This window comes from Sycon ciliatum, chromosome 9 (assembly GCF_964019385.1).
Source record: "Sycon ciliatum chromosome 9, ocSycCili1.1, whole genome shotgun sequence".
NCBI lineage: Eukaryota > Metazoa > Porifera > Calcarea > Leucosolenida > Sycettidae > Sycon > Sycon ciliatum.
In genome coordinates this window covers 28820381-28847582 of record NC_088651.1, presented here as the reverse complement: position 1 = coordinate 28847582, position 27202 = coordinate 28820381, and the positions used below count along the sequence as shown (strand labels likewise).

The window sequence follows — 27202 nt, the reverse complement described above, 5'->3', positions numbered from 1 at the left end:
CATCCTAAGCGAGAGGGCTAGAGGAAAAGATAACGATAACGAGATACAGAATACAAAGAAATACAATGAGTTCAACATACGTATACAGTTCAAAACAAAACAGAGCAGAGCCGAAGTTACTAATCGGAGTGACAAATGCGTTGGTTCCGATTGATCCATCAATCGACAAAGGGACTAATCCGTTAATATTGCAAAGTAGAAACCGATTGCAGTTGCAGATCTCCAGGCCAGGGCCAGCATATTGCCGATTCTGGATAGGTCTCTGCAGCATTTGATGTGGTAATTATTATCATAATTAGTGATAAAATTGTTAGAGTATCTAGAGTATCTAGTATCTAGAGTATCTAGTGTAATTGTATCCGATATTATTGTTAGAGTATCTAGTGTAATTGTATAACTTCAGCCACTACACACAGCACACATTAGTTCCTTCCACTTTCGACGATCCTGGGCAAGCTGCCTCAGTGCAACTAGATCCTCGTGTGATGTGAGGGAGTTTGTGGATCTGGAATTTTTCAGGTCGTTGTTGATAGATCGCGGGAGGGTTGTTCTCGGGCGGCCTCGGAACCCTGAGCTTCCTGGTTGAAAGTATGCTGACATAGCCTGCTGGACCGGGGATGAGGTGTCTAGTCGAAGCATGTGGCCAAGCATTCTCCACCTAGCAGACTGGATGATTCTGCTGAGTGGCTTGGAGCCAGTGCGCTTGTACAGTGCTTCATTGCGTATTATACGGGGATATTTGACCCCTATGACTGCTCGTAACTGCTGGCGGTGGAACGAGTCAAGTGCAAACTTATAAACATGCTTAATTGGTTAAATACAAGCCGAAACAAAAGAAAAAACTGCAAGAACTCGCTGAATTCTTGTGACGGCCAAATTAAGGTTAATTTGCTCACTATGTTGTTGTCACTATTAGTATTTTCCTTCCAGTTTTGTGTCGTGCTGAACTTGATAATTTCGACCTTGCCACGAGTGTTGTTATCTCATTATCTTAACGCTATATTTGTATAATCCTTGATGAGAAGGGACCGAAAACGTTCGGATACTTTGAAAAGTGCCTTATTTTGACTGGATGTGTGCTTGCGTGGATACTTGCGACCCAAAACGTAGCTTCGTTTTTAACCCTAGGACGGCCATCACTTTCAGTACTCCTAGAATGGCCAAACGGTGTCATCTGACACCTGCATACATTTCCATGTCTAAGACCTATGATATAGGCTATTATAGTTTTTGTTTTCAGTGCTGGCTATCACTAGTGGCATTTATGACGTACACAACACATTAGGATTCACCCAGACCCTATTTGGCTATATGCAACTAAAGTACAATGTACGCGTAACGGCAATTGCGAAGGATGAACTCAATTACTGGCAATTACTTGCAAAGTAATTTCGTATAATCACATAGTTAAAATAACAAATAACAAGCAATGTGTCAACGTCACTTGGCACATGAGGAACTGATTTTTGGGAATATGTGCTTTGGCATATTCGGATTACTCGACCGTCACGATGAATGACACACGGTAACAAGTTTTGTTTTTAAACAATTCAACACAATTATTGTGGAAAGGTCACAAAAATAAGAGACAAGATCAAAAGGAAAGCTTTACAATAATAATAATTGAACAAACGGCGAGGAGACAACAATTTGATCACCGCAATCAGTAAAACAAGCTGGATCGACATTTGTGTACACTGTATTCATGTATTGTAAAACTGTGGAGACAATGTCCAATAAAACGATGAAAATGGGAAGAAATTGTGTAGAGAAAGAAAGGGATTCAAACAAGTTTTCGTACAACACTCATCAGGAATCTTCGTTGTACTAAAGGACACTGAAAACAAACTTGAACTATTATAGAGTATCTAAGTTAGAGAAATAACACTAAGAACAACAGCAGTGAAATTTACAAGTGTGAATTTTAACAATGAAAGCGAGAGCAATAACGAGTGTGTGTACTAACACTAAAATTTCAACTGAAAAGTGAACAAAGAAGAGAAAGAAAGAAGGAAGGACAAAGTGATAACAACATTAATAACAGCAGTACATTACACCTAGCCAAGCTTGGCCGCACCAAACATGACACTTTACTTGAACAATTTCAACCCAATTATACTATCTTTCTGTACACACAAATTAGGCTTATACAGACGCGGACAGATGGCTTCTAAAACCTTTAACTGTAGTCCATAACCATCTACAGCAACAACAACTAATCCACCATCCAAGCCCATTGAGTTCGGGCTGTACCAGATCCGCGTGACTGGGTTGGACGGCAGGACGCATGTTATCCGAGCGTACGAGAAGCTGGACTTAGATTTGCATATCGAACCAGTCCCAGACGCGTGTGTCCAGCGGTGGCAGAGTCGTGGCGTCACTTTGATGGACCAGGAGACCGCCCAGGTCACGGCCGAGCCGCACTTGTTTAATGAAAATAAACTAAGCAAGGATTAACCTCCCCAGCTACCTTACACTGTCTTCCACGTATCTATTTACTTGGTCCGACTTAGTAAAATGTGCGCTTTACTTCAAAACTCAAGCATTTGTAGAAATGGGCACCAGAACTAAATAATCAATCAAGAGACATAGATAGATAACTACTGTATCGTCTCTTGAGCTGACCTTCTAGTTTTCATCGCTGCCGTTGTCTCTGGGCGCATCTGCAAGTGCAGCACCCTGCAAAACATGGATAGTTTTTTGTCTCCTTAAAGCTACGCTACGCTTCCTTGATTTTTCCAATCAATAGGCCCGATTTTGACGATCGCCTTTGCCTCCTCCTCGTGCAGTGCAACTGCCAGAATGGTAGCTGTAGGGGTATTCAGCCAACATTCCCACTATACCTTCAAATGAGGCGAACAGGTAGACCTCCCTCCACGCACCTCTCTCATCTCATCACCGTGTTTCGCGTACTGACAGTCTGTGTCATACAGTCAGATCGTGCGCGCTCATTGTTACGAATCGATGGGCCACTGCCATAGGCTTGATAAACGATGACGCCTAGCGCCTAGCGCCTCCGAAAACTCCGCACGATCCACGCACAGTATGCGCAGAAAAAAATCTCTCTTTATTCGTTTCAGTTTCCAGCCAGTTTCTTTGCGTGAGAAGCGACTCCAGGGGTGGTTGTTTATTTCGATCAGCTTCTCATCGATCTCTTCTGCGATCTTGATCCGTCTGCTGCCACATCTTGGACGACTGCGAGAGACATCAGTAAACTGGACGACCCGATGCTTGTGCTGCTGCACGAGTTTTTGGATGATGCGTTTGCTGAAATTCTGCCAAGGAAACAGCGAATGCAGCCATTTCAGTACGCCATGAGGGAATCAAGGACGATCGTCAAGGAGTTTTTGGTACTCCGTGACAATTCTCCATCGCACTGGGGTCTTGATATCAGCAACAGGCCTTCTCAGTGTTGCGCGTGGAGCAACAGGAGTCCTCTGACGACAACATGTGAACGCGAAAGGCACGAGTCGACCAGAAGTTCGAGGCACTGTCTCCTTTAAAGTTCGAGCCAATCCTTCCTCAAATCAGAAATCGATGATTGAAGGACACTGTTAGGTAGCTGGGAAGTTTAATTCGTGCTGTGATTATTTGAATTAGTTTGGAAGCCTTCGGACACGAAGCGCACATGTTTAATAAGTCGGACCAAGTATAATTTTGAAGAAGAAATGACTTACTTCAGCATTATTTCATTGCCATTCAATACGCCTTTTACATGCAGAATCCCATATACCTGGCTGGGTGTTGAATGTGCAGGACCCTCTTGTGTTTACTGCTATTACCACTAAGAGATGGGCCCTGAAGGCATTTTCACTCGATAACGTTTAAAAATTAGTTCTATCCAAAGTGAAGAAGCTGCGAAAGCGATTGTTTGCCATTTCTTATGAGGCGAGAATTGGTCCGATGTGAAAGCATAGCACACAATGAACACCTAACTGGACCCCTGCATACCTAGTACAAAACTTCATCCATCTGTACAACTTGCATAGAGACCATTGGTCCAGTTTGTCAAAGATTCTTTACTCATACTCACAACTACATCCAGGTATTGGTGTTAGGTTTCCATTAGCTGTACAGTTCGGTGATCCATCACCTTGTAAACGGAAGCCAGCATTACACGAGTATTGAACAGCACCTCCAAATGTGACAATTCCCTTGTCACGTGTTCCATTAGCAATCACTGGGGCCTTGCAGGTGATGGCTACAAAACATGGTAAAAGGATGAAAAATGATGCACTTCATATGTTTTTCTTGTTAGTATTCAAGACATGACATGTGTCAATATTCCAGTCAAATGTTTTTGACCTCACAGTCTCCTGCCGACCAATGGTTGCTTCCCAGAGAACATTAAACCTTCCCATCGCAAACGGAATGGAAAGCCTCTATCCCGGCTAAGTGCAAAAAAAGGTTTCTGGCAAGTCATCATTGAAATTGAGCGATTTATCAGACTATTTGAAGTGTGCGTTTCGTTTCGGATGTTTCCAAAACAAAATAATGCAAAGAACCTTAGTGCGGTCTAAACTTCCCAGTTACCAAACACTGTCCTACGGTTGTCCACTTGTGATGTCAGAGAAGAAATATCTCACTGCAGCACTATGTGTATACCATTCAATTGGTGTCGTTTGTCAGAACTTCTCAGTTGCTCATACTTACGAATACATCCAGGTATTGACGTCAGCTTTCCATCAGCTGTACAGTTTGGTGACCCATCTCCTTGTAAATTGAAGCCAGTATCACACGAGTATTGAACAGCGCCTCCAAGTTTGACAATCCCCTTGTCACGTGTTCCGTTAACTATCACTGGTGCCTTACAGGTAATGGCTGCAAAAGACCAAGTCACAATAATATCGTACAAAATTATTCATTTTACCTGTCTTCGCTAGTAGAGTATTGGCCTAGACCACTGTATGCGAGGGAGTGGACATTCCATGAAAAACGTCATGGGCCAGTGCCAGGAAAGGGAAATGGACAGTCTGTGCTGTCGAAGAAGTCAGGCAAGGACTCAGCCACTCACAGCTCCGACCTGACACCAATGCCTCCCGACCGCAAGCGGCGGCATGGGGATTCACCTGACTCCGGCAGCCCACTGCTCAAGAAACTGGACGAAGACCTCCAGTGGCAAGAGTCTGCCGAGCAACAACAACTGAATGCAGACAGCCAGCAATCATAAAGCTCCTCCTGATCAATGCAGGCGGGCTGCTGTCCAAATTCGGAGAGTTTCACCACACTCTGTTGCTCTCAGGTGCTGATGTTGCCATAGTGACTGAGACGAAACTAACAGTGGATAAATGCTCTCACAGTGCATCCATTATCCCGGGATACTGTGGCCCGATTCGCCGAGACCGAACAGAACACGGAGGTGGCATTGGAGTCTGGATCAAAGCCGGCATCGCGTACCAGCATCTGGATCAGTACCAGTCTGCTGAATTCGAAACAGCCTGGCTCACAGTTGGCCATTGCAACAGCAAAACTGTCATAGGTGCAGTCTATCGCCCTGGTTCCTGCGCTGACAATGATCTGGCTCTACTCGAGCACTTAGACCAAAACATAGATACCATGCGGCAGCATGGTAAGCACATGATTCTGGCTGGAGATTTTAATGTTCACAGCACGTCCTGGATTGGCAGCCTTCGAACGACAATCGCAGGGGAGTTCTTGGAAGAAATCAGTGCAACACACTGTCTTGTCCAGCACGTGACCCAGCCAACCCGTGGGCCAAACACATTGGATCTCGTCTTGTTCGACTTTCCTGGCACTGTCCACACAGCAGTATCATCTCCCATCGGGCGCTCTGACCACTGTGTAGTATTGTCCAACTTTCAGGAAATCACTCCTGCACTGGAGCGGCCAACAAGCAGGAAATTATGGCTTTATGCCCAAGCAGACTGGGGCAGACTGAGGGCACATTTCCGCAGCTTTGACTGGGCTGCTGTCGTCTGCGATGTCCCCGAACTTGCATGTGAACAACTCACAACTGTAATTCTGGATGGAATGGACACGTTTATACCATCTAAGACCCTGACAGTACGGACGACAGACCCTTGTTGGTGGACACCTGAGTGCAGCACTGTAGTTCAAGCAAAGACTCGTGCATGGAAACGGTGGCGTCAGCACCCCGATGATGGAGATTTGCGAGCTTCATTCATCGATCGGCCCGAACAGCTGCTATTTTGCTGCGCGCCCAATCATCACATGATGCTCGTGTCAAAGCTAAGCTCAGCTCAGGCTCACTTAACGACAAGCAATGGTGGTCCAACATGAAGAGAGCTGCTGGGATGGAACGTGCCTCTGAGATACCTCTGCTGAAGGACACCGATGGCACAGAGTATCCAACTCTCCAAGCCAAGGCCAATTGCCTCGCCAGGTACTACTCCCAGAAGTGTAGCCTTGCAGATGATGGCATCTTTCCAGACGATCTGCCAGAAATGCAGCATTTGGACCGCCATGGTCTTGACCGCATCCATTTCCGGCTTGCTGATGTACGCCGCCGTCTAGCCAAGCTGAATACATCGAAGGCAACAGGACCTGACAATATTCCAGCAAGGGTCCTAGCTCAGTGTTCCAGTGAGCTTGCAGAACCAGTCACCAAACTGTTCTCACTCTGCTTTCGCCACGGTGTTCAACCTACCAAATGGAAGCTGGCCCATGTGCTTCCAGTCTTCAAGAAGAGCCCCCGCTCGGATCCCAAGAATTACCGGCCAGTCTCACTACTATCCATCCTGTCAACAGTAATGGAGAGCATAGTAAACAAGCAGCTCGTGGATTATCTGGAGTGTTTCAATATTCTGCCCGACAGTCAATATGGCTTTCGGCAAGGAAGAGGCACGTGTGACATCCTCACTGCTTTGCGCACTGGGTGGGTCAAGACTGTCAGCGATGGAGGGTACGCTCACATGGTGGCGGTGGACATAGCAGGAGCATTTGATCGGGTATCACACTCTGGACTGATTTTCAAAGCCAAGAACGTTGGCATTGGTGGCTGCCTACTGCATTGGCTGCAGGATTACCTCCTGAACCGCAAACTATCAGTCCTGGTCCACGGCGACTCATCCTCTCCGGCGCCCATAACAGCAGGTGTGCCCCAAGGCAGTATCCTTGGCCCGACACTTTTCCTCTTTGTATGTGTCTGACCTGGATCAGTGCCTGTCTCCCGAGACGCGACTAAGTTCCTTTGCAGACGACACAACCCTCTACAGCCTCATCCGCACGCAGGACAATATGCATGACATGACTGCCGCCTTGCAATCCAGCCTCAAGCGTCTTGAAGAGTGGGGAGAACGCTGGCGCATCAGATTCGAGCCCTCTAAATCGCAACAGCTGCTGATGACTACGAAAGCCACACACCCTGCTGTCCCTGACATCAAGTTTGGAGGTTTCGTTGTTCCGGAAGCCAACACCATCAAGCTTCTTGGAGTGACATTTGACGCCAAGCTGTCATTCCGGGATCATTTGCACTCAATTGCGACACGTGGCTGCCAGAGACTGGGTGTTCTCCGTCGGGCTTGCCGGGTGTTAGATTACCATGGCCGGCTTTGTGCGTACAAGGGATTTGTGCGACCCATCCTCGAGTATGCTCCCCTTGTGTGGATGGGAGCTGCATCCAGCCACCTCGCCCGACTCGACCGTGTACAGAAACGTGCAATGGCCATTATTGGCCCTGGTGCCCTTCTCCAAAGCCTGTGCCACCGCCGGATTGTATCTGGGCTGGTATACCTGTACAAGCTCCAGTGCATCCCAGGACCACCCCAGCTCACCGCCATGATCCCACCTCCAGCCAACCATGTAGAAGCTCGGCGCACCCGGAGTCAACCCCCTCCTGGCCAGCAGCACCATGTGCAGCTGCAGCAAGTCCTGGACAGGAGAGCACCTGCCTATGCTTCTCGCTCCTTCACGTTTTCTGTAGTCTCAGTATGGAACAGCCTGCCAAGCGAAATTGTACTCAGCTTGAAGCGGCTCCACACGTTCAAAGAAGATGTCCATAAGTACCTCACGCACCAACACTGGCTGATGGCTACCGACTTCTACGGATGAACTCCTGACTGTGGCACGGGTCATGTTCCTTGGTTCGGCTCTGCTGATGATATTGGGCTTCATTTACCTTTTATTATTAATTTTTATTTAGTTTGTTTTGTTTGTTATGATTTCTTGGTTTCCCACCCGGTTTAGTTATATTTTAAATTATTATTCCCGTAGCTATGCAGAAGACGTTACTTCAGTAACGTCTGGCGCTAGCCAGGGTCCACACAGCTTTAATTAGGTATTTGTGTGTTTGTGTGTTTGTTTGTTTGTTTGTGTCACGCCTGGCGCTATCCCGTATCTGACGGCAAAAAAATCATAGGGATGTTATAAATTTTTCAATTCTCCTATATTTTGCTGTATGTGGCCAGCTGTGTTTGATGGTACGGTACGGAAGACGGTGTCGTATTACCCTCGATCGTACCTGTCCCGTACCTATCCCTACCGTACCGTACCAACAAAGACGGCTGGCCACAATGCATATTCAAATAGGGCTTTCAAATGCAAGATCATAATGTGAAGCAACTTGGAAGAATTAGTATGTATGCGAAGTGTATCGGGGGATGCATGCAGGGCGCGCGATAGTGCGGGTTCGAAAAAAAAGGAATTTTTTAAAGAATTTATAACATCCCTATGCTTTTTTTTGTCTAGGTCATCAAGGCAAAAAAGCATAGCGTAGGGCCCTGAGCTTCGAAGCTCTCTCGTTTGGTGCAGCTTTAGCGCTATGTGGTTTATTATTTTCCTTTTTCTTAATTTCGTATTTGGCGCTTTTGGGCGTCATTATTTTCTTCTCATTATTTCGCACCAAGTTATTATTTGTGGTATTCTCTAGCTTCTGTTTGTTTTGCAGTTGTTCTTGTGCAACCCCAACCCCCCCCCCACACACACACATTTTTCGATGGCTAGTTGCAACGCTGACGCCGAGACCTCTGGTCGGTTGAGTTGCTCCCAGCACATCAGCACGTCGTCCCTACATCCCCTATGTTTTGTCCTTTTCCTCGTTTCTTTTTGTTCTCCACCTGTTTTCCAGTAGGGCTGTGTCAATAATAAAAAAAAATAAAAAAGAAAAGACTTCAAGATATCGTGATATACCCGATCATCCATATTGACCCCACAGTCTCCTACAAGCTCATGGCAGCAACTCAGACATCACATGTCCAATGAAGCTTCACAAGGCTAACCCACAAGAAACAACCACTCTCCTGCTAAATGCAAAACGTTTCGGACAATTCTTCATTGAATTTGAGTTTTTGGTCAGACTTATTGAAGGGTGTGTTTCGCTTCCGAAGTCTGCAAGACAATTTCAAATAATCTCAGGTCGGTACAAACTTCCCAGCTACTTGAAGTACCTAACAATGTACTCTCATTGTTCTTTTTTGATGTTTAAGCAGAAATAGCTCTCTTCACCATTATTTCCCTGCCATTCAATTATTGGTGAGATGCGTCACAGCTTCTTTGCCTCAGTACTGGTACTGACAAATACATCCAGGTATTGATGTTAGGTTCCCATCAGCTGTACAGTTTGGGGATCCATCACCTTGTAAACGGAAGCCAGCATCACACGAGTATTGAACAGCATCTCCAAATTGGACAATCCCCTTGTCACGTGTTCCGTTAGCAATTATTGAGGCTTTGCAGGTAATGGCTGAACATGATTAAAATATACAAACGTTTCGGATACACCAGTTTTAGCATAGCTACAAAGAGGACTAAGTGTACTGTCAGAATTTCCTATAATATCGAAAATGTATGTGTAAAATGTTATACGATGATCGCAAGGCACACAACGAAAGGGAAAGAGAGAATTAGGTCAGAACTGTTTTCTTGTTATAATCATCAGTGAATCTACATAACAATGGAATGGGGATTACTTGTACTTGAAACTAATCTTATCTGGACAAATAAAATGAAAGAAAGGGAAAAAGAGCGAAACAAAAGGTGATTGTACGACATGTATTTAGCGGGGGACAATTTAAGCAGGTAACAACATGCCGGTGTGAATCATCATTAGCATCAGCAAACCAAGGCAAAACTGAATAGACGGAAGGAAGTGTGAACGGTGGGGTGGGGTGGGGGGGGGGGCAATCACACTCACCACACTCGCACTAAACTACTACTTTTATAAATACAGTTTGAGGATGATATCACTTTCCTTCTGTACACACAACACTGGCTTGTCCAAGTGAATTAAGATTGCCTCTAAACTTTAAGCTGCATAATATGAGTATGACTAGCACAACATGACACAGTGAAAGAAGAATCTGAGTATGAATGACTCAATCAGGGTGACCTACCAAATACCTGTAAACTGCCGGCAATTTACAGGTATTGGGTAGGTCACCCTGTACACTGTCAGCAGGTTACAGGTATTTGGTAGGTCACCCTGATTGTTGGCATTTGTGCTGTTTCTATTGTAGTATCCCTGCCCGACCAATACGGAAGCAGTACGGAACTAATACGGAGCTTTGCCTGATGTATATGTTGGACTCAGTAGAGCGTCCAGCCCCTATATGATGTCCAACCCCTATATAAAGTCCATTGGTCCAAAATCCACTGAACAGAGTCCAAACTTGAAATCAACTGTGAGCTCAAAGTTTCGATGGACATCACTCCCTGTATAGAGTCCAGCCAATTGGCTTCACCCCTATATAGAGTCCATTGGTCCAAAATCAACTGTACGGAGTCCAAACTTTGAAATCAACTATAAAGAGTCTTTATGTGGACAACACCCCCTGTATAAAGTCCAGCCAATTAGGCATCCCCTATCGAGTTCGAAAATAGACATAGGATCTGCTGTAAGCAGTGAATATTAACCAGAATGCGGTCTCTCCCTTTAATCCTTTACATCATTCACTTCTCAAGATAAAAAAATATGTATTGAGGCACCACTGCAGCCACTTCATTACATGAAAAACCCTACAAACACCATCCTCAAATCAAGTGGTCTCTTCGCAGACGCTGCAAATTACAATATCTCAATCATGTAGTGTTGCCAAATTATTGTGCACGCACACACACATGCACACACCCACACAACGCCAAGAAAATACCTAGAAAAAAACCAAGAATCGAAAGAGAATAATGGAGAGCCCAGGATTAATTATTTGTTTTCAAATTATTGTGCGCGCGCACACACACACACACACACACACACACACACACACACACAAACTTATACAACGCCAAGAAAACACCAAGAAAAGAGTAGAGACACAATACACACGCAACTCCAACAGCCATGCAAACGTCCAGCCATTTACATGTAAAGTCAAGAGGGATAACAAATAATTATACGAAACGAATGCGTACGGGGACGGGTACACGCACGTTTACATACACGTAGTAGTGTAAGAGAGTAACATAGTGCAGTGGTCAGCATAATACTAGCACAGGCTGAGAGTGCAATAGCAAGCTTCACCATTGCTCATGGCCATGCAAATGTTCAGCAGCACTCAGTTCCGCAAGCTTCTGAAGATCAGCACACCTGCAACAAATAGATAGCACAAGGATACGCTTATTACCGTAATGATGCATGGGAGCACACAACTACCAAGTTCTCAACGAATGTGATGCTCAATGAAAATCAATCCACTCAAAGACCTGTGAACAGGTGATGGTGGGGACAATAATCTATTAGTAATACGAGGAATAAGATCGTTTGTGCCCACTCAAGACGCACAGACACACCAACATACATGTAGTGTACACAGTGTTTCACTTCACTGCAACTAAATTGATATGAGATGATTTGAACAATCTGTACAGCATTGCTGTCAGTCAGTCTTCCCCAAGATGGAAATGCAATGATTTGTTGTCACGAGGCAGCTTCACTGACACAATGTCATGTTCGTGACATCAAAACGGTTACTTCAGGGAATACGAGTATTAGCTTGAGAAGCTTTTTCTTGTCATTGGCATACAAGCAATCCTCCTAGTCCTACTACTACTACCGTACTGGCAATATATGTTGCCGCAGTGAGGCCATGAAGCGTTACATTGGCACATGTTTGCCGCACGCAGGGCGTTACATGCAAAGTCGCACAGGAGCCGTTACACAGGTTTCTATATTGCCGCAGTCCTTTTTTTGCTATTGCAGCATCACTTTTTTGCTATTGCCGCATAATTTTTTTGCTTTTTGCCGCATCATTTTTTCTTTTCATCCACATTGAAGGCACAGAATCAGAAATTCAGTTGCTATCCAACTGTTACAAACCCGACGGCAAAGGGCGACAACGATTTTTTATTTTTTTTTACTAGAGCCACGTAAACCCGTCATGTGTGAGCCATGAATAATCAATAGAAGACTGTATATTTTAACTATCAGAGTGATCTGTTCACAAAAAGATCATCAAAAGGAAAGTGACAAAGGGGAAGAGCGCTTCCTCAAAAAAAACTTTTCACCACGCGGTACACGTGCTTTCACAGTTTTCAGCCTTTTTTTTGCAGTGCAAACTGCAATGAAAAGATCGCCGCACCCCGCCGGACGCGCGTTACGAACTCAACGAAAATTTGTCGCCCTAGCCTGGTCGCGCGTTACGCCGCACCGGCCCCTGCGTTACGCGTTACGCGGCAACATATATTGCCAGTACGGTAGTACACTGGCACTGCGTTTGTGGATCCCATTGTATTTGACATCATACTACAGGAAGAGTGTCGTGGAGTTCACATAATTATCACAGGGATAAAAATACATTTCTCATGAAATAAAATAATGATTGATGATAGCTAGACGATCATATACGATTGATGCAAAGTCCTTGCAGTCCTTGAGGACTATTACGAAGTGGTTGATTACTTTTAGGGCATTCATTCAAGCAACATCAAACAAACGCGATACGCTCCTTGAAAATGGAAAAAAAATTCAAGCATAACGACAGAACAGCTCAGCAGACCAATCGAAACGAGTAAAAGCTTCCTTACCTCAGTCATCGTCCTGCCATGTAGTTGGACAGCCTTTTGACACGGTGGTACAGGCAGCTCTTGTCCAGTCAAACAGGGGTATCCTTGTGGCGTCGAACGGAAGAGAGTGTCAGTGTATCTGACTCGTCAGATTGCAACTGTGCTGAACTTTTCTCTTTCTCCGCTTTCATCCCTCGCTCTGATGAAACCGTTCAAACGTCTTACTGGCAGCAATGGCCAGCCAAACAGGGGATCCTTGTGGCGTCGAACGAAAGAGAGCGTCAGTGTACATGGTGTACCTGACTCGTCAGATTTGAACTGTGCTGAACTTTTCTCGTTCTGCAATTTCTGCTTTCATCCCGCGCACTGATGAAACGTCTTCAGAGAACCACAAGACGCTTTGCAGATTTGATTTTGAACGTCTCCTTATCCTCCTTGGTTAGCTCGAGACAGATTACTGTCAGCAACTGCACAGCAGAATTGGCAGCCATGGCTGAAGTGAAGAAAGGAATGCGCTGCCACGAGGCAAGCAAAACTGAAAATGTGTTCTCTTTCGGGCACAACACACAGGACGGCGTGACTGGATAAACTGGACTCCTGGACCGTGAATAGGGGGCTTGTAGAAAAAGTGTACTCCTTATAGGGGATTGCGCGGCAGGATGAAGCTGATCAAAACTGAGTGGACTCCTGGACTCTGTATAGTGGATTTTGGACCAATGGACTCTATATAGGGTGCTGGACATCATATAGTGCATGGACTCTATACTGAGTCCTACATATATTTAGTGTATCTCCGTATGTAAGCGTACGGCGTCTGCTGCATAAAAGCGGCTGCGCATTTCTATTTTGATGAAGATGAGATTTTGATAATAACGAGCTATTCAACCTCCAGGTGAGCACCGGAGAGAAAGTCAGTTATTTTGCCGTTCCTTCTTTCATTACTAATTATATCTCAGGTGTGTACCTGACAGTAGAATAAAAGTAATTCTTGTTGATTTCACCGCGCCTACCACTCGGCTACCCATTACATTGGTGGCAGCGGTGTAGTTTTAAAGGAATGATGGAACTTCATACTTGATAGTTTTTGAGGTCAGGTTGAGTTTTTAGAGCTCCGTAGTCTTTGTAGATTTCCAGTAGCCCAGCCGGCACCAGGCCGGTCTGGAGCATAGTAGCGGGTAGTAGTAGTTGGTAGGCATGGACTCTGACGCGTCGGAGGCCCAGGGGACCCAGGACTTAGCTTTGCTGGGATTCGACGACCTGCGGAAACTGGCTACAAAACACAGCATAGAGGGCGTGAGTAAGCTGTCCCGTGCTGAGCTGGTGGAGAGCCTCCGGGCATTTGGTGTGGATGCACGAGCCGGAACGTATGTATCCAGGCTAGAGAATGCATTATTATCTTTGACGACCTGTATTGAAAACCTGAGCATTGAAATAGTGGCACTGAAGGTTGGCCAAAAAGCCGAAATTTCAGCCCTCCACGCCGAAATTGAAGTTCCGAAGAGAGAAATTGGCAGTTCGGAATTCAAAAAGGTTACACCCGCACCTGACGCACCCGTACTTAGCGTACCCGTAGCAGAAGTCTCTCCTGAGCTGGATGCAGCAGCACAGGCACGGAATACGCACTCTGCAGTCAACCCGTACTCGTACAGTGCAAAAGTAGTATCTGCACGTCCCAAAGCTCACTTCCCATCGCATTCTCCCATGACACAGTCAGCTACCTTCAATACGGGGACACATACTGATCAAGCCCTCCGGACAAACGTCATTTCATACTACCAGCGCCCACCCCGCAAACATGAGCAACTGCGCAGTGCCCATCGTACCAAATGCAAAGCTGTTCATGTTGGAAGAATTCACCCTGGTTGCTCTGCTTCCTCCATCGCAAAATGGTGCGAAAACAAGCAAGTGACTGTACTAAAATGCTCCGTCTCTGAGACAAAGTACTTTGGCCTAGCGTACGCGCACGTAGTCGTCACAGAAGATGACTGGGAAGCTGTGCAAAACACTGACTTTTGGCCTGACGGAGTGACAGCTCGAGAATGGCGATTCAAGGCTGACAGAATAAGTACAGCTGACAACACAACCGTCGATCAGTCTGCACAATAATGAACCTCAACCCCCCGATACTTCCTCACTGTTCCCCAAACATTACTACTAACAGCACACTTAATCCATTAGCTCAGCCTTTTTACCCGCTTTCGCAGCCAACCGCAGGATCACAGCCTATAATGTGCATCAATGCCAGGTCCATTAAGAACAAGACTGCCGAGCTGGCTCACATTTGTTCCACAGTTAAACCCCTCATTGTTTGCATAACGGAAACATGGCTCTCTCCACAGTCGTCTTTCACGGTCCCTGGATACGACTGTTTTCGCCGAGATCGTCCGCCAGATGAAAACAGGTCAGCTACCGATGCCACCCATGCATATGGCGGCGTCTGTATCATGGTACGGTCTGGGATGTTTCCAAAGGTCACCCATCGATCTGACCTCAGTATCCCTCTCCTGGAAGCCACATGGGTGGAAATAGCCCTGTCATCTGCTAACATACATTTCCCAGAGGCGCCTCATGTGAAGAAGTTGGTTATTGGTGCAGTATATCGACCCCCAGCCCTTACTCCATCAAGTATCAACACCTTCTGCAATTCCCTCCAGCACTGTCTAAGTACTCTTAAGAACCGAACAACATCTATCATGTTGATGGGAGACTTTAATGCTAAGTCATGTCATTGGCATGGAACTACCACGGATGCCGCTGGTCGCCAGCTTCACAGTCTATTCGGCATGTTCTCTCTCACGCAGCTCGTAAATTTTCCAACACATGAGTCATTGTCTGGCATGGGGGCAGCTCTCGACCTAGTTGTCACTGATATACCGGACTCTATATCCTGCCTCCGTGCTACAGCACCACTTGGTCAATCCGATCATTCTATCGTGGTTGGCCACATCCGTACTGTACCCTGCCCAGAAATGCCCACATACCGTTCTCGTGATGCCCGTTCGACTCCCCTGGATGTCCCTGATTTTAGTGTATTTTCTTTGGATTCTCTAGACAGCAACACTGTCGCGAGTATGAATACTGCCATGTCCCACATACATTGGCCAGCAGCTTTGAGCCTGGAGAGGCGCGACCCTGACATATCTGTGGACAACTTTTACTCTATCTTCCATAACATCTGTGCAAGATTTCTGCCCAGGCAGAAGCCGCCGGCTGTCAAGCGTATCCATATGAACCCCCCCTGGCTGACCAGTACCCTCCGACATCAAATAAAGAAAAAACGAGATTCGTATAGTGTTTACCGAAAGTTTCCCTCGGCTGACAACTTCGCTATTTACAGACGAGAGCGAAACGTTACTCGCAATATGTCTCGAACTGCCCATCGACTGTACATCTCATCCCTAAGTGCATCCACGGCAAGACCCGCATCACCAAGTTTATTCCAGTTTGTCCGGAAGCTTCGATCTCCCCAAGGCAACAGCAGAACGACTGTAACTCAGCTCTCAGTCGCTGGTACTCTATATTCTGACCCTGTGGATGTGGCAGATGCTTTGAACGAACAGTTTATTGGTTTTGGAACACAAGATGATCCTTCATGGAATGTGCCAGACTTCAAGCCACCCGACGCCCCATCACGTGGAAGAACTACACCTACGTTGCAAGATGTCACCACCACGCCTTCTGCTGTGGCAAAGCAAATCCGCAACCTTAAGACCCGAAAGGCTGCGGGAGCGGACGGTATTTCTCATGAACTCCTGAAACTATTTTGTTCCAGTATTGCATACCCTCTCAGCCTCATCTTTAACCTCACTTTTGCAACTGGTGCTTTCCCTGCTATTTGGAAACACGCAATTGTAACTCCGGTCTTTAAGAACAAGGGAAGTAAGCTCGATGCATCGAATTACCGCCCGATTTCGTTATTGTCAACAATCTCCAAGCTGTGTGAACGTATTATGTACAACCACTTATACACTTACCTGTCTCCTGTTCTACATCCGTCCCAGTCTGGATTCCGAAAAGGCGACTCTACGTCCTGGCAGCTTCTCAGACTTGTTCAATCGATGTCTTCTGTTCGTGAGAACGGCCATTACAGCATGCTATGTTTCTTTGATCTAAGCAAGGCCTTCGACACCGTATGGACACGCGGGCTCCTATACAAGCTGTCGCGCCATGGAATCCATGGTACTTGCTTCACGTGGCTCAGTACTTACCTGACGGGCAGACAGCAAAGGGTGCGTGTCGGCTCTGCTCTGTCTGCCAAAGGGCATGTACGGTCTGGAGTTCCTCAGGGATCAATCCTGGGGCCTCTCCTCTTCCTTATGTATGTAAACGATCTGGCAGAAATGGATCACACATCACTATATGCTGATGATACAGCACTACTTGTGACAGCACCCACTCTCCCCGAGGCTAGTGCCAAGTTACAGTCTAACATAGATGGCGTTATTCATTGGATGGAAAAATGGAAATTGCAACCCAACTCTTCGAAAACTGCTGTAATGTGTATCCCCCCCAGTTGTTCCTGTGACCTATCTTCATTAGTAACCAGTCCCTTCACCTTTCCAGGCACCACAACCCCGCTCTGCATCGTTGGAAAACACAAGCATCTTGGCGTCATTATTGACCAACACTTAACCTGGAAATCCCAGATCGAAAATTTAGACAGCCGTGTTAGCTCAGTAATGGGATTTCTCTCATCACACATCACCCACCTGCACACCGACTGTCGCCATGTTATCTACACATCTTACATTCTGCCTATTTTTGATTACTGCTGCATAATTTGGGCTGGCATTTCTAAAACACTGATTGCTCGACTCGAAGTTATGCATAGGCGTCTTTTGAAAATATTATTTCGGCTTCCTCGCCTGACTCCAAGCGCAGACTTATACCGCCTTGCTTCTGCTGTGCCGCTCTCGGTCCGCGTGCGTTTTTTGGCATGCCAGACAATTCATAAAATTAAGCTGGGCATTGCTCCTCTTCATGCTCTCTCCTGCCTAAGCTGGTTTGCTCAATCTCAAGACATGCGCACCAGAAACTCTCTCCGCTTCCCTATTGCGCGGTCTGCCTCTATGCAAACATCTCCTCTCTTCCTTGCTTACCGCCATTGGTCTCTCCTCCCACAACATCTAAAATCCTGCCAATGTTACAATACATTCACACAGCTACTGCAGAATGCAACATACTAGTTGATATCCAGCCCTGCCCTAGCTTCTTTTGCTTTTCAGTTCCCCTTTCATTCTTTTTCTTTCCCCCCCTCTAGCTGTATTACCGCCATGGCTGGCTATCGCCCACATCACCATTTCATTGGCTAGTGCCACGTGATTGTGAATAAATAATAATAAATAATAAAAAAATAAAAATAAAACAACGTGATTCGACTCCAGACCCCCCATGGCTCAACCCGCTGCAGCTCCCTGCGACGAATCAAGATGAGAATCATGTTTCTTGCCGTCCTGGGCTTGGCCCTACTTATTAGCTTGCAGCACAGTCAGGGTGCTAGCGTGGATCACCCTTCCCTCCGCATGGCATCCACTGGAGACTCCGATGGCGATTCCCAGCGACCCGCTACCTACATGTTAACTACTGGTGGTGATGGTGAAGCTGATGAGGACGACAACAGGCAGGCTGCTGCCCAAGACAAGGAGGGTATTCCCCAAGACCAGCAGCGTTTGATTTTCGCCGGCACGCAGTTGGCAGACGGCCGAACCCTGAGTGACCACAACAACGTTCAGAAGGAGTCCACTCTTTATTTGGTACTTCGCCTCCGTGGTGGGATGCATATTGTCGTCAACACTCTTCCTGGCTAGACCATCACTCTTTACGTCGCGCCAAGCGATGCTATCGACAACGTGAAGACCACGATTCAAGACGAGGAGGGAGGTTATTTGTCTGACGCCTAGCTAGCCGCTCTGAGTCACCGGCTCAACCAAGATGAAGATAAAACCTGGCTCGCCCTCCGCCATAGCTCCAGCCGCCGCCGTGGTTACTAACGCTGATTCCAGGTATGGCATTTTCTTTCCTGTCTTCCTTCAGTCTCCCTGTTCTCTTCAGTCTTCCTTTATGCGAGTGTGTGAATCCAGTTTAGTTTGGTAGGCGTCTGATCATGGTGAGCCACGGTTTACCCAGCTAACGTGGGACAATGTGTGTGACAACGCCCCTTATAGTTATAGTGTATTCAGTTCGGTTTTTGAACTGCGATGTTCCTGGCGGGTTGTGCCAGCGTAGTGCAGCAAGAGTGCTGTGGTTTCAGGTCCTATTTGGAGGACAGTTCTTTCCCTTTTGACCCCATGAGATCGTGTGAACCTTGTGTGCTTTTACTTCTATCTTATGATTTGTTATCAGTTCATTTCTTCTGTCTACTCTAAACGTTATCATTTCCGATATAATTTGCCATCTTCCGGTTGACGCTGTGTTCGTAACTCTTCACTAATTTTTTGAAAATCACGAGGGCGTGATTATCTGTGGGAAGGGAGGGTGTAGTATCCCTGCCCGACCAATACGGAAGCAGTACGGAACTAATACGGAGCTTTGCCTGATGTATATTTAGTGTATCTCCGTATGTAAGCGTACGGCGTCTGCTGCATAAAAGCGGCTGCGCATTTCTATTTTGATGAAGATGAGATTTTGATAATAACGAGCTATTCAACCTCCAGGTGAGCACCGGAGAGAAAGTCAGTTATTTTGCCGTTCCTTCTTTCATTACTAATTATATCTCAGGTGTGTACCTGACAGTAGAATAAAAGTAATTCTTGTTGATTTCACCGCGCCTACCACTCGGCTACCCATTACACTATCACCTCTCTGCTGTATTTATTACATTGTCCATGTTCATTTGATTTTGCCTGTATTTCACCTGAAGATAGGCTGGCGATCATAATGAAATATATTAGTGACAAATTTCAATATGTTCAAGAGCCTGAAGTGTGTCATTTTTCTCAGTATCTTTGCATTCTTGTCTCCAAGTAAATTGTTCAGGCATACACGTGCAGGTCCTCGGTCATTATAACGAGTCCACTTAGTACACAAACCCCGATAGTAAATTGAAATCTGAAATCCCCTGGCGAAACATAGTCTGTACCACTGTTTACAGGTCCGGTTATAACATGATTCGTTAGTACATAAAATTCGTTATAACGACCCCTGCCCAGGTCCCTGGAGTGCCAAACCCTCACTATAAGATGATATTGCCCATTCAGGACCAAGGCCAAAACACATAGCAGAAAACAGAAAGACACAACTTATTATATCTATTTAGTCGTAGATATGGACCATCGTTTGCATCCAAGGAAGTGCAGGTTCCTGCACGAGTACGAGGGCAGTACCGCGGAATCCAGCTCGCGCCGCGATAGCGGCAAGGGCTGGATGAACAGCGGTACTGGCCGAGTATGAGTGACTGGAACGTGTTTCCCGTGTGCACCCAAGCCAAATAAAGGGATACATGACAGACACACCTGCATTGTGTTTTGTGATTGTTTTCTTGTAGACTCTACAGTTTGTTGTAGTCCATAGTGCTTTTTTCTCGCGGTGCAATGGACATTGTCGACTGGGCATCGGGCATTCTTGCGGTTCTGTTCCTACGGATTTTTCCCACGTCTTGATCGGAAACCGCGGCAAATTGCGCGGATCCTGCAGGTTGCTGAGCATTGCCCGCTTTGGTTGAGGCTCATCCGGCTCTTCCAAGATCTTCTTCGCGAGCGACTCCGCCATAAAAGTTTCAGTCTCTTCCTCAACTTTTCGGAGGAGCTCATTCACATCGCCAATATCGTTCAACAAAGGGGCTTCTTTTCTCCCAGTTCCAGATCAAATGTTGGAGCGCCATGATGACAGCTGTGGTTGCAAAGAGTCGCTCTTCTGCTTTAGTTATTTTATAAGTTACCAATAAAAGACCTTGAAGTAGAGAGTCAGTCCAGTGGCTACTGCCCGATGGGCAGTGGAATCCGTTCCTGCCCGTCGTCACTTGACGACGGGCAGTGGATTCAGTTCCATCACCTTTGAGCATGCAGGACCGCGCTTTCCAGCCCGCGCTGTTTGATCTGTCATTGGTAAACTCCAAGGCGACAATCACGTGACATATGGGAAGAGCTAAGCTGGAGATTTTCAATTATCTTATTTATAACAAATTGAGGCGTCGACAATTTATGTTGTATCGAGGGTAGCCAAGGTCAGTAAGAATTAGAATCTATTTCACCTTTAGCTGAAAGTCTTGTTACAAGATAAGTATCATTACAAGACAACTTTTGTTATGGCCCAGAGGTTATCTACTAACGATGGAGGACCTGTATATATATAAATTAACTTGATCTCGCAACACATTGATACCAGAAGAACACAATGCTGTGACTGGTTTATCGTGCAAGATTCCCACTCAGGCATACACCGATCATTCAGTGCCATTCAATTGGTGGTGAGGTTTAGCAGAGCTTCTTTGCCCATACTTACGAATACATCCAGGTATTGATGTCAGGTTCCCGTCAGCTGTACAGTTTGGTGATCCATCACCTTGTAAACGAAAGCCAGTATTACATGAGTATTTAACAGCACCTCCAAATTGGACAATCCCTTTATCACGTGTTCCGTTAGCAATCATAGTAGCATTGCAGGTAATAGCTGCAAAAGATCATGTCATATAATGGCAGAAAAATAATACACTTAACATTTTGGTCGTAAAAGTCTTCAGGATATGACATGTGTCAATAAACTCTTGTGCAAGATCTGTTCGAACTTGGCATCTGCGACACGGCACTCTGTTGGCTGGTGGATTACCTCTCTGATAGAGAACAGTACGTTCAGGTTGGCCAGACTAGAAGTCTCCCGTACACCAGTTACTCAGGTGTCCCCCAGGGGTCGGTACTGGGCCCACTGCTATTTATTGTCTATGCCCGCGGCATAGCAGAAGAACTATTGCCGTTTAATGTGGGAGCAATCCAGTTTGCTGATGACATCTCTATACGATGTAGCAGGGAGTCTGCGGAAGCTGTTTCTGCGCACCTTTCAGCTGCTGTTCACCACCTGGCCACCTGGCTGAAGGGCCGTGGTTTAATTCTTAATGAAAGAAAGACACAGATATTGCCTATTCCCCCATCCCCATCTCAAGCACTTGAGTTGCATGTCATTTGTAATGGGCAGACGCTGCCTGTTGTGAAAACGGGCAAGTATCTTGGCCTACGTTTCGACTCAGACATGAGCTGGAACACCATGACAAGCCATGTTGCACGCCGCGTTGGGGCTAAGATTGGGCTACTAAATCGAAGTGCAGCATGTTTGCCTTTTTCTTGCCGTGTTCAGTTTTTCAGGTCCTTTATACTATCAGAATTTGACTATGCATCTGCTGCCTATGCCCCTTTCTTATCGTCTTATCAGGATAAGCGCCTAAATAGTTTGTTCAAACGTGCGGCTCGCTCAGTGTGCAGGGCAGCCCCTCGCACTCACACGGCTCCCTTACTTGAACGCATGAATGCCCATACCCTCAGCATATACACCCACATGCACATTCTTGTATTCATTTGGCGCTGCCTGAACAAATCTTCAAGTACTCTGTTTGCAAGCTTTTTCACCCGTAGTCCCTCTCTCCGAACACGAGGAGGGAGCAGCAAGTTACTCATCATTCCTGTCTCCCCCACTGCATCCTCAGCTAAGCGCATTAGCGATGCTGGAGCTATTCTGTGGAACCAGCTCCCAGACACAGCACGCCTCGAAAGAAAGCGCTCCACTTTCAAATCGCTAAGCCTGGCCTTTCTGTTAGGCAGGACCGTCAACTAGGATGAACTCATCTGCTTCACTACCACTCTCTCTCTCCCTCCCTCTCTCTCTCTCTCACTCACTCACTCACTCCTTTCTTCCCGGTTGCCGTGCTTGTGACTTTTTTCCCCTGCTGCCGTGCTCATATTAGTAATCTGACTACAGCTGTATCTTCTTCTTGGTTCTGTTTGTCCGCTTATTTTTATACATTTTTCTTTTCTCTTATTATCAGTGGGACCATTGTCATTAGGTTTAGGCCTGTTTTGGAACTTCACTTTAAATAAAGCCAAACAACAATACTCCAGCCCAAATTTATTGACCCCACAGTCCCATGCTGACTCATAGCAGCTATCCAGAAAACATGAATATGTCCATTGACCCTTATATGGAAACACACAGGAAAGCGCCTAAACCTGCCAAAGCCGAAAGGTTTCTGACAATTTATCATATGGGGGTCGAGTACTAGCTGTAAATTCTAAAATGTGTGCTTCGCTTCTGGCATTTCCTAGACAACAGAAAATCATCTCAGGGCGGTATACCCGAGGCTAGTGCCAAGTTACAGTCCAACATAGATGGCGTTATTCATTGGATGGAAAAATGGAAATTGCAGCCCAACTCTTCGAAAACTGCTGTAATGTGTATCCCCCCAGTTGTTCCTGTGACCTATCTTCATTAGTAACCAGTCCCTTCACCTTTCCAGGCACCACAACCCCGCTCTGCATCGTTGAAAAACACAAGCATCTTGGCGTCATTATTGACCAATACCCACTCTCCCCGAGGCTAGTGCCAAGTTACAGTCCAACATAGATGGCGTTATTCATTGGATGGAAAAATGGAAATTGCAGCCCAACTCTTCGAAAACTGCTGTAATGTGTATCCCCCCAGTTGTTCCTGTGACCTATCTTCATTAGTAACCAGTCCCTTCACCTTTCCAGGCACCACAACCCCGCTCTGCATCGTTGAAAAACACAAGCATCTTGGCGTCATTATTGACCAGCACTTAACCTGGAAATCCCAGATCGAAAATTTAGACAGCCGTGTTAGCTCAGTAATGGGATTTCTCTCATCACACATCACCCACCTCCACACCGACTGTCGCCATGTTATCTACACATCTTACATTCTGCCTATTTTTGATTACTGCTGCATAATTTGGGCTGGCATTTCTAAAACACTGATTGCTCGACTCGAAGTTATGCATAGGCGTCTTTTGAAAATATTATGTCGGCTTCCTCGCCTGACTCCAAGCGCAGACGTATACCGCCTTGCTTCTGCTGTGCCGCTCTCGGTCCGCGTGCGTTTTTTGGCATGCCAGACAATTCATAAAATTAAGCTGGGCATTGCTCCTGTTCATGCTCTCTCCTGCCTAAGCTGGTTTGCTCAATCTCAAGACATGCGCACCAGAAACTCTCTCCGCTTCCCTATTGCGCGGTCTGCCTCTATGCAAACATCTCCTCTCTTCCTTGCTTACCGCCATTGGTCTCTCCTCCCACAACATCTAAAATCCTGCCAATGTTACAATACATTCACACAGCTACTGCAGAATGCAACATACTAGTTGATATCCAGCCCTGCCCTAGCTTCTCTTGCTTTTCAGTTCCCCTTTCATTCTCCCCTCTAGCTCTTAGTCTATTACCGCCATGGCTGGCTATCGCCCACATCACCATTTCATTGGCTAGTGCCACGTGATTGTGAATAAATAAAAAAATAAAAATAAATAAGCTTCCCAGCTACCTAATACTGTCCTCCAGATATCGATTTGTGATGTTGAAGGAGAAAGGGCTCATGTCAGCAGTATTAATTTTTGACAAGCACACAGTACGTGAGGTTTGTCAAAGCTTTTTTGCACATACTTACAAAAACATGTAGGCATTGATGTCAGATTCCCACCAGCTGTACAGTTTGGTGATCCATCACCTTGTAGACGGAAGCCAGCATTACACGAATATTGAACAGCACCTCCAAATTTGACAATCCCCTGGTCGCGTGTTCCGTTACCAATCACTGGGGCGTTGCAGGAAATGACTGAACAAGATTAAAAATGCAAGGATTGCAATAAACAAAACCAGCTGAAGTGTCATTTCGGGAAGGTTTTACTGAGATGTCTAGAACAAATTCTAGAGACGGTATTTTGCGGGAGATGCCAAGGCTGGGCGTGGGCGTCCAAGGACATCCATTGCGACGCGCATCACAAGCGACTTACAGAGGAGGAACATCGACTTGAAGCGCAGCAGTCAGCTGGGGAATGTGACGGCCATCGCTCTGGACAAGCCTACATGGAGAAATCTGGCCGACAATCCATGATCTGGCGTCACAGGTCATCAGTGCACCGTGTTAATAATTACCTTGATAATGGAATTTGATCATAGGAGATAGGGCAGAAGCGGAACGTATAATTATACCCACATAATTATATTATTGAAAAGGCGACGAGGAGACAATAACTTTATTAATGCGATTAATAGTATAAGTGAAGCGGACATTACAAAATGATGAATGAGAATACATGTATCTAAAATGGTTGTTCCTAATCGATTTTCTTGAGACTATCATCAGGGAAAAATCGTCTCACAATAGAGGCTATACTGAAAAACAAACTACTTATAGGTTATAGTATAGTGGGGAGTATACAAGGTGAGGTGTGAAGAAAAAAACTAAACTAAAGTGGGAGAGAAGACGAAAGAAATTAGAAGAAAAGATGTGAGAATGTTCCGACGGTGTGAGCTACTACAAAAGGTGAGTGAAATGAAGGCGTGGAAGCAGGTGAATGTGATAGAGTGAGGAAGTGTGAGGTGTAGGTGTATGCGAATGAATATGTGTGTGAATGCTAGGTGAAGAGTCTCAATTTTGTGACATTTTCTTTCGGAATGCATAGATTAGGATTGTGTTTACGGATGAAAACAGCTTCTAATACCTTAAGTTCACGAAACCAACGAGCACGGCACAAAACAGTGAAGCATGAATCGTCATACACTGAGCGGCATTGGCTACTAGACAAGAGGTGTTTTTTTAATTGCTGACCCTTTCGTTGTGCTCTCACCTTCAGTCCGGTCATCTTGATCTTGGTTGTCCAAGTCACTCTCTTCATCACTGCTCACACCTTCTTCATCCTCCTCCTCTTCCATCCCGTCCTCTGCACCCGACGACAATCCCACGCTACTGCTCGCTGCCAGTCCATGCCCGGTTGTAGATGCCATTACCAGCGCACGAGTCATGCTCCTTGTTACTGGTCTCCGTACCTGTGCTTGTCCATTTCGTCTTTCGTCTTCTCTCCCACTTTAGTTTAGTTTTTTTTCTTCACACCTAACCTTGTATACTCCCCACTATCCTATAACCTATAAGTAGTTTGCTTTTCCGTATAGCCTCTATTGTGAGACGATTTTTCCCTGATGATAGTCTCAAGAAAATCGATTAGGAACAACCATTTTAGATACATGTATTCTCATTCATCATTTTGTAATGTCCGCTTCACTTATACTATTAATCGCATTAATAAAATTATATTATTACGCGTGCTGTGGTATTATTATTATTATTCGGAAAGGATTGGGAGAACTTCAAATTCAAAGGATCAGTCGGGGAAGTGAACTGCCTGAAAAGAGAAAAAAACGCCAGACCCACCAGGACTCGAACCTGGGACCCTGCTTGTCATGAGCAATGCTCTAACCACTGAGCAATGGGACCAGGCTGAACCTAGAAGGCGCTGACAAGTTTTTCACTCCAAAGGCAGCTCACAACACGTGCCACACATACTGATGGCACTTGGGTCTTTTTCCCTCCCCCAGGTTTGAAGTTCTCCCAATCCTTTCCGAATTTAATCACTTTCTTTCACCTCTGGTAGTTTCCAGAAACTGACCGTGGTTGGTCCCCTGGGGGAGGGAGAAAGACCCAAGTGCCATCAGTATGTGTGGCACGTGTTGTGAGCTGCCTTTGGAGTGAAAAACTTGTCAGCGCCTTCTAGGTTCAGCCTGGTCCCATAGCTCAGTGGTTAGAGCATTGCTCATGACAAGCAGGGTCGCAGGTTCGAGTCCTGGTGGGTCTGGCGTTTTTTTCTCTTTTCAGGCAGTTCACTTCCCCGACTGATCCTTTGAATTATTATTATTATTATTAATTTTTTCTTCAGACTTTTCCCGTTTGTCTCTTTCCCTCAAATCAGTCAATATTAATTCTAGAGAAATTGTTAATGGGAAAAGAAATAGCTATGATGGAAATGTAATGTGAAGAACAAGAATAGGAACGATAAAAATATAGCAATGAATCAAACTATCTTTCCTACAACACTCATCAGGAAGCATCGTTGTACTGGTTAACGAAGTTCGCTAGTTTCATGCATTTTTTATTAACATATTTTACCACTTTCACTAGAATTTGTCCGGGACATCTCAATAAAACATTCGTCAAAGGACGCTTTAGCTGGTTCTGTTTATTGCAATCCTTAAATTGTTGTCACCTCGCCGCCTTTTCCAAGATTTGTTGGGTTTGGCGTGGGCTGTGCGGCATTTTCGTTGCTACCTGCTTGGTAGACAATTTGTGATTCGTACTGATCATC

At 45.8% G+C, this 27202-nt stretch overlaps 1 protein-coding gene and 1 long non-coding RNA gene across 2 annotated transcripts in view; both read right to left on the bottom strand.

Moving 5' to 3' along the window:
* The window catches only part of LOC135824649 (cadherin EGF LAG seven-pass G-type receptor 1-like), a 182108-nt gene that overhangs the window by 132552 nt on the left and 22354 nt on the right, over positions 1-27202 (bottom strand). Inside the window, exons 6-9 of the mRNA XM_065337369.1 lie at positions 24511-24678; positions 21355-21522; positions 4654-4821; positions 4034-4201 (exon numbers count right to left, since the gene is read on the bottom strand). Coding sequence (XP_065193441.1) covers positions 4034-4201; positions 4654-4821; positions 21355-21522; positions 24511-24678 — 672 coding nt within the window. The remainder of the gene's footprint in view (positions 1-4033; positions 4202-4653; positions 4822-21354; positions 21523-24510; positions 24679-27202) is intronic.
* LOC135824874 (uncharacterized) lies at positions 10958-13693 on the bottom strand. Its single transcript, XR_010554957.1, has 2 exons — positions 12937-13693; positions 10958-11500 (listed from the first exon to the last, which is right to left on the bottom strand). It is a non-coding gene; the product is annotated as an uncharacterized LOC135824874 (long non-coding RNA).